Below are 7,931 nucleotides of genomic sequence, written 5' to 3'. Positions count from 1 at the left end.
ATTAAGAAATTCAACAAGTTTGAACTTCATGATCTTCTCAAACACCTTCGCAATATTCGAAGTGAGAGAAATCGGCCTGTAGTTACTGGGGAGTGACTTATCTCCCCCTTTGAAAATTGGAACAACAGGAGCTAACTTTAGAGAAGAGGGGAACTTGCCCTGGTCCAAGATGCAACGCATCAAGTACGAGAAAACAGGAGCACGAACCTGTTAGCATCTCATCAGAAACTGAGATGTCACACCATCAGGGCCAGGAGAACTTGATAGCCTCAAGTCCCTGATGACCGCTAAAGCATCTTGATCTGTGACTACAAGATCATCTAAACGCTCAACTTGACTGACCTTGCCAATTTCAACAAACTCATCAGTAGAGCAATGGGCTGTTGCTCCTAAACTCTTTGGAGTTGAAAACACACTAGAGAACTGATCTCCAATCTTCGCACCTCATGTGGTTTGTTTCCAATTGAATTGGCCTTATTGAACTCATGTGTTTTGCGTTACTTACATCAGCATGGAGTTAAAATGAAATCATGCTTTATAAGTTCCTCAACTGGTTTGTAACTAAAGCTAACTTTCGAGCATCAACTCTTGGAAATAAAAGTTGCAAATTGCCAGTAGTATGAATACCAATGCAATATGGATTGGGGAGCCCAAATCTGATGTACATAACTAATTGAATGTGAGCGAGCACTTGGAAGGGTAAGCATGATAAGTTCTACGAAATATTATCATCTAAAGAAAAGCAAAAGGTATTCCCAGGATTAAGATCAATGGAATAAACAAAAGAACGGGATCAACAGCAAGGATGAAAATCGTTCACCAATGTCCACGGACATTTTTTTTTTTGATATGTTTGATATTAGGTATATCAACTCAAAATCCTCAGAAACTATATCTTTGGGCATCTAATCACAACAGTCCTGCATACTTGATAAATGTTCACAAAATTGTTTGCCAAACATCCAGATTACCATCTCGGTATGGATGATTAGTTAGCCGTTGCCCAAGATCTGATCAAAGTCTGTAATGAGATAAATACAGATTAGGCCATGCCAGTTTTTTTAAGTCTTTTTGTATGGCGTCATTGGGTACCAATATTTAGAAGTGCCTGCCTGTTTCCGTATTTGTGTTTTTGTACATGGGCGGTTTCTCCGTTTTCTCTATATTCATTCTTTGTGTCATGTTCATCATTAAACAACTGTACAATGGGGTGAATTAAACGATCGGGTCTCAAGTTGTCAATGAATCACTGGAAATTCAACACGGTTTTTCATGATTGCACCTTGTCACATATACACTTGAAGGTATGAATAACGTCAACCACAACAAGAAGATTTCAAATGCTAATATATAAAATTCTGTATAGATGTTCCTGAATGACACATCCATTTTTGATGAGTGATAGAAATATCACTCGTAAACAGCTCAGAGACCTCCGAAACTATATCTTTGGGGCATATAATCATGACAGTGCCGTTAATCAATTTTCACATTATTAGTTACCAAACATTCAGCTTACCAGCTCCCCGGAAATGATAATTGTTTAGTCGTTGCCCAGGTTCTTGGTAAAGACTGAAATTAAACAATCACAGATTTACTACATGCCAGATTATTAGAGTTATTTTAGGATGACGTGATAGGTCAGAAATATTTAGAAGAAACTGCCGTTTACATATACGTGATTTTGTACATGGGTGGTTGCTCCGTTACCTCAATATTCATTTTTTGTGTCATATTCATCATTAAATAACTGTCCAATAGGGGTGTACTAAAGCAATGCTGATGGAGAAAAGTCGAGCACAACTTAAGAAACCGTTGTAGTGAATAATTTTATATTTAAATAGCACCTTAAAAGTGCCCTGAGGAAGGTGATCACATCGGATTGATTTTGCGATCCTCTGTTGCATGAAATCCATTTGAACTAGAGACACTTTTTCAGGCATACGTATGTGGCGAGAACTTCCGTTTAGTCTGTTGGACGTCTACAATATCCAAGGGTCTACGTACAGTAGACAAGTCATTCTTTCATTATATTTCGAACTAATACTTCTGATTGCGCCATAAAATCATGAAGTTTATCACGACCGTTGCTCGTGCCATATGTTGGAAGTAATGGGGAACATTTTTGATTATTTGCGGTTAAAAGATGGAAACCACAGAGGAATGGAACTTGCTGTGACTGTTCGAACATCTTTTCCCGATCATCTTTGGCTGGAGCTGTCAGGACGAAATTGCAGTGTTTATGGATATTCCAATCACTGTTTTCAATTTGTAGTATCGTACTTAGCGCAAAATAGGATGAAACACGTACCCAATCTTATTGCCTGAAACATGGACACTTGGTGGAAAGGTTAAGTTGGGAAGAAATGCCCCATGTTCTTTATTGAAGAACCAGGTCTCCCTCAATCATATTCTTCAAACGCCGAAGAACCCTGTGGTTATCTCCATGATCTGCTTTTCAAGTTTGAACGGACAACACCATTTAAAATCGTTCTAAAACCAGAATTGAATAAAACCCCTCGTAATCATGAGCCATGACGTAACAATCTGGTGGTTGGGTTTATTAGCAAAACCCGGGGTTTAAAAGGCGGGCAGTTACCTGCAATTCCACATAGTCATCACATCAAAGTCATCACCAATCTGTGCAAGTAAAGTAGGTCCTTACTTTCAAGGTTTGCTAAGAAGTGTACTAAAATTTAAAGACATTTGTTCCAGATGGTTCATCTCATCCTCGCCGTATTGGTTTGCTTATCCACGGTCAATGCAGGACCTTTGGCTCAAAATATATCGCCCATTCTCAACACCAACCCAGAGCAAACGCTTTTTTACCAACAGGTAAGCATTTTTTGCATACATGACGAGTGATGATTCCAGGAGATAAAAAAGTATGCATTTGGAGCTCATTACTCATTTGAATTACTTTCCTCTTGAATTCTTCTTAGGCCCAGCTGGAAACATCTCCAGCCAATTTTCCTCAACCCGTAATCAACGGTGAACCAGTGGCTCCGGTTCTCAACACGATCCCTGCTCAAACGCGTGCTGTGGAAAATCATCAGCTCATTGCAGCTCAACAACAGCTTGAACAACTTAAAGCTCAGCAACTCATTCAGATCCAACAGCAACAGCAAGAAATAGAGGCTGCACGACATTTTGGAAGACTCTGAATAAAACTTGATATTACATACATGTATATCGTTTTGAGCGCACTGAGTAAGGTAATTAGTTGTGATATCAAATCATGAATCATTATGTTTGTGAGGTACTTGCAATCAAGTCATTTGGAGTCTTTTCGGGATAAAGACGCTCTTGGGAAGGATATTGTAAAAGATAAATCAAAGTTAAATGCTGCATTATGTTAATGACCAAACTTGCGCGGCGCCGAGCCGAGCCCGTGTTTATTAGTTCAGTCAAGCATAAATGTTGCAATTTGGCTCAGAGGCATTAAAGTGGATTAGTTTTCGAGCAAGCACCATTTGGAAGGCCTCCACGCTCAGGGCTTGCTTGACTTTCTTAAGGACCGTAATCTATCCTCATGGATCTTGTTCGTCCCATCTAAGCCTTCCTCCATGTAGTGTAAATGCCTTGGCCTCGCTTGGCTCTGCGGCCTCCAGTACCTCCTTTCGACTATCGCTCGACTCTCGCAACTCAAAAACAGTAGGAAACGCAACCTCTACACTCATTACTCTCCCAGTGCTTCTTACTCTTCCGGTTGATCATGTTTTGGCTTGGCGCCATTTGCTCTCTCTCTCTCTCTCTGTTAGGCAGTCACTTCTCTCTCGAGCATTCGTTAAGCGAGAACTGGGGAGGAGCACAACAGGCGGTCTCATAGCTTTGAAAAGAGGACGATTTGGACGGCTTTTCACTTACTGATTCCCGGCCAAGTAGCCTCTTCTGCCAGCAACACTTGGCCTCCAAACGGCGGTTAAGTCCTTCGTGGCCAGTCGGGGCGCGGTGAATCGACGAGGCTCTTTCCGATTCCTGCCTTCTTTGCACATTGTGAGGAGCCTGGCTCATATTCGGGAGCCTCCATTCCTAGCGCCAGGCGGCTTCCCAAGGGATAGAGTAGTGTTGAGTTGACCGAAAGGTGAGCATCTTGACGTCAAGCTTCTCCGGTAATTTTCCCCCTACCTCCTAGACCGATCTTTTCTCCTTCAACAAAGTGAATTTTAAGTGTGAGTTGAGAAGTGAAGCCCAAAGAAAAAGTTACCCCTCAAGACTGCCAGCCATTTCACCTTCGATCCAAGTTTACGTTGTTCAGAGGCTCTCGTGGGTGGGTATCAGTTTGAGAAGGAGATGAACTTCTCTGCCTTGTGTTGAGTTGAAAAGTGAATTGTCGAGTTGAACAAAAGTTGTGAAAGGGCCCACTCTCAGGCGTGAAGAGGACAAGCAATTGAAAGTCGAGACACCATCGAGGGCGAACAGCTCAAGGGGGAATTCAAATCTTAAATCTGGTTTGCTACAAATTAACTGATTGAGGTTTTGATATCCAAGGTAAGAAGAGAAGTCATTATTTGGGAGACCTGAGGAAATTGCATGCCAGTTTTTAAAGCCTTTGATTTAGGCCTGGTGGAATATTGTAACAACACTGTATCTTTTTGAGCAGACACCGTCCACTTAATTTTGGAAAGCCTTGTTACTCGCCAAACGCTCGGCGCTTTTAAGCTCTTTTATGAGGAAAATTATTTTCGTTAAAACAGTGGTGGACCCCAATTTGACTTCTATTGGTACTAAAACGTCAAGAAAATGCTACCATTACCAACTGATTTTCTCGCTACGCACCAAAGCGTTTAAAAAATATTGTTTGCATAAGCAGATTTGGGATGGTCCAGGGGGTACGTTGTGCGGTAAGCTAAAAGTGCCCTGGAAACTTTGCCCTTGACATCATGATAGATGGCCGAATCTAAAAAGAGCGATTCTCATGATGGGTATGAACCAAGCAGAAAATGGATTTCAACTGGACAAGATCTCTAGGAGCGGTTTCCGAGAACTTGAGTGACTACTTTGCACGTGGGCTATTTGGATTTCTGTAAAAATCCGTGACGATTGGGGCAACAGGCAGGACTAAATTTGGATCTGACATGTGATCCACTGCGGCGTTCTCTGAGTAATTGGGGCTTGGCGTCATGAATATTTTAGGTTTGTATACTGTAGTCTCTATTGACGGAATCGAATTTCTTGTATTAGCACGTCTTTGACATCATGCGTACGCAATCCGTCCCTTATACATGCAATGAAGGGTAACTAAAGGCTGGAAGACGCCAGGATGAATCAAGGATAGGGCTGAAAAACGAGTGTCAGGTTAATATGCATGATAATAGTCTCTTGAGGCTTTAAATGAGCAAAAAATCGTAAGGAAAACTCTCAACCTTGAAAGATCGTTGTTCTTGACTCCGTCGAGAGCCAACCCTTCAATTATCTTTAATGAGCTTCTTTTTTCGTTTAGAAGAGGGTGAGCTATTACTACATACCTAATCCCACGTCTCAACGTAGCAAAAGCAGAAAAGAGAGGTCCGGTTCTATACAACCCATGTAAAGATGTTGACAGTACCTCTCCAATAAATTTGTTTTATACCTTGCTTCTATTTTGGTTGTTGTCGTCAAAGTCATATATTCATTTTGATAGGGCATGGCGTGGCATCTGTGTGCAAATATGATTGGCCTTTTTCTGTAAATCCAATCATCCATAAATAGTGCGGGATCTCAAATTATACGGCCTAGATCGTCAAACCGCAATCGAATAGGGGCCAATGTCGCCAAAGACAGTTTGCGGTGTACGCATTGATACACTAGAATGGGTTTGAGACCTTGTCATAAAAAGGCGAATCAAATTAAATGACTTGCCCTCGCCAAACGTCTCCAGATCCATTGTCATGTCCGATGTCTTGGAGTTGGCATTGACTATTTGAAACTTCAAGTAACAATCGGCCAAAAGGCCCCTCCTCCCTATTCACGAGTAGATTTGCCGATTTTGGTTGATTTTGACATATTTGCACTGCAAGTTGATTGAGAATGCTGAACTTATCAAATTAAGTTATCGACATTTCGGAACCGTGATTGATGGCAAGGGATGAAAATGAAAGCCAACTAGCAACTCCCTTAGGATAAACTTGAGGAAATGCCTACCAGTTTTTTGACCACATATGTGAATCAACGCAAGCAATGGCCCATTCAACATTCTCCATTATCGGAGTTAATCAAGTACGATTTTTTTTCGTCGCTCGGAGAGACATTTGCCCTCTTTGACTGCGGTTATTTTTGAAAATTATACGTTGCCCGCTATTCGATATGAATGCTTCAACTAGTCCTGGCTGTGGGGAAAGATCGTCCATGAATGAGTCTGAGCTTGCTTATCCCCCATGCGCTTATCCCAGACTTGGTCGTCTTGGATGAAAGTCAACCCAGGCTTCAAAGACCAGATTACGAGCTTTTGTGTGGTCCTGTCTTGAACATGTTCCATGTATTTTGGTCCATTCAAATTGTAGGCCACTATGGCCAAGTTTGCTGAACTTTGAATCAAAAGTCGAGGGGGAACTCGGGTCGTTAAAATGTGTCATTCTGCTACTTATGTCTTTTTTGCCTGCATGAACTGGAACATTTTGATGAATCAAACCTTCGACAATTTGAATGATAGCTCTTCGTGAAAGTGTGGATAGAAGGCGTGTTCACAATGTCGACAATCTTCAAGTTGAGGTCAAAAGTGCGTTTGAAAAGGGGGACATGCGAACCTCTCTGAATCGTCTGTGTGGAATATTGATGAGTTATCTTTTAGGGGGGCTGACCTTGGATCAAAGAAACTCTATTCGATGAACTTTTTTGCGGCACAGAGTGAAGCGATACCCCCACAGGCTAGTAAAACTTCAAGGGCCAAATCATGGAGGTCAAAATTTGTCATGCACCTTTTTTGAATTCTGTGGTCGCTTGTTTGTATGAGCCACTTGGAATATGCCATTTTGCCTTGTTTTGATCGAAAAAAAGACAAAGGTGTCGCTAGTAAGTGTGGGTTAAGCGGCTTTTACATTGAATTAAGTCTTTCTATATTTGACTACATTGCCTTAGTGTCGAAGGTCAAAACGTCACTCCAACCCAGATGTCTCCGAGTAAAAATTTAAGCAACGTCTGATAAATGAATACCTGGCTCTAGAATCAATAAGAGTGGCGAAGCAATTCCTCAATCCACCAAACTGACGAGTCATATGTACGCTTTATGTTTGAAAGTATGTTGAGTTTGTAGTGTTCTATCCTACCAAATGTTATGTTATGTCCAGCACAATTTTGAGTTCTATTGCAGATGAAATTTTATTTCTATTTGGGTATAAATCAATTTAGAAAAGGGCTCTAATGTCGCTTGTCAATGTTCATTTGCCTGGTAAATGACCTTAAATGAGAAATTAGGAGAATATGAGCATATGGTAAACAAGAGGAGTCTGATATTTCTACAGGTTCAACAGGGATCAAATGAGTTATAGTGAGCGTCTAAAGTGAGTTGCAATCTATTTGTCTGGTGATTTAGCATAAAACTCATAAACACGTATTTGTTACATATGACTAATGGGAAGTGGCATCGATTTGTATGTATGTATTTGGGGTGCTAGGGTCGGAGGGGTAACCTCGCCCGGCCAGCGAAGCTAGCCATCACATCATCCGCATAAAGTTCCGATAGGCAGTGTCGTAGTCCGTATCAGATTGGTTCTCCGTCTGTGGGCTTGGTTAGCGTCTAAAAGTTTCCTTGAGAAAGGTCGGGGAGGAGAATCGAACCGGGGACCTCTCTTATGATAGGAAACTGCGCTAACCACGACACCACGTCTCCTCTACAATTTGACACATATTTTTTTGGCCATTGCTTCGTCACAAAAGTAATTAGCAATAACTCTTCATCATATTATTTTCTTTGGTTTTTGATCATTAGGCGAGAGATCAGGTTACTTCACAAC

General features: G+C 41.3%; 2 protein-coding genes across 4 annotated transcripts in view; both read left to right on the top strand.

Moving 5' to 3' along the window:
- The first annotated feature begins 2,396 nt into the window (after positions 1–2,396).
- On the top strand, positions 2,397–3,273 carry LOC131893243 (uncharacterized). Its single transcript, XM_059243219.1, has 3 exons — positions 2,397–2,653; positions 2,716–2,835; positions 2,943–3,273. The coding sequence occupies exons 2-3, from the start codon at positions 2,716–2,718 to the stop codon at positions 3,162–3,164; spliced, it is 342 nt and encodes a 113-aa protein (XP_059099202.1). The 5' UTR covers positions 2,397–2,653; the 3' UTR covers positions 3,165–3,273.
- Positions 3,274–3,783: 510 nt separating this feature from the next.
- The window catches only part of LOC131892600 (zwei Ig domain protein zig-8-like), a 63,996-nt gene continuing 59,848 nt past the window's right edge, over positions 3,784–7,931 (top strand). For 2 of the 3 annotated variants that reach the window (XM_059242413.1, XM_059242414.1), the window contains exon 1: positions 3,786–4,491. The gene's annotated coding sequence lies outside the window, so the exon portion shown is untranslated. Of the gene's footprint in view, positions 4,492–7,931 lie in introns of all 3 variants that reach the window. The other variant, XM_059242415.1, reaches the window with a different exon arrangement.

This window comes from Tigriopus californicus, chromosome 2, assembly GCF_007210705.1.
Source record: "Tigriopus californicus strain San Diego chromosome 2, Tcal_SD_v2.1, whole genome shotgun sequence".
Classification (NCBI taxonomy): Eukaryota; Metazoa; Arthropoda; class Copepoda; order Harpacticoida; family Harpacticidae; genus Tigriopus; species Tigriopus californicus.
Note: the sequence above shows the minus strand (reverse complement) of the source record. Positions and strands in the feature narration are given on the sequence as shown.

Coding starts and splice junctions, on each gene's coding strand:
- LOC131893243 (XM_059243219.1), top strand. CDS start 2,716: ATGGTTCATCTCATCCTCGCCGTATTGGTTTGCTTATCCACGGTCAAT. Junction 2,836..2,942: donor AAACGCTTTTTTACCAACAG/GTAAGCATTTTT, acceptor AATTCTTCTTAG/GCCCAGCTGGAAACATCTCC.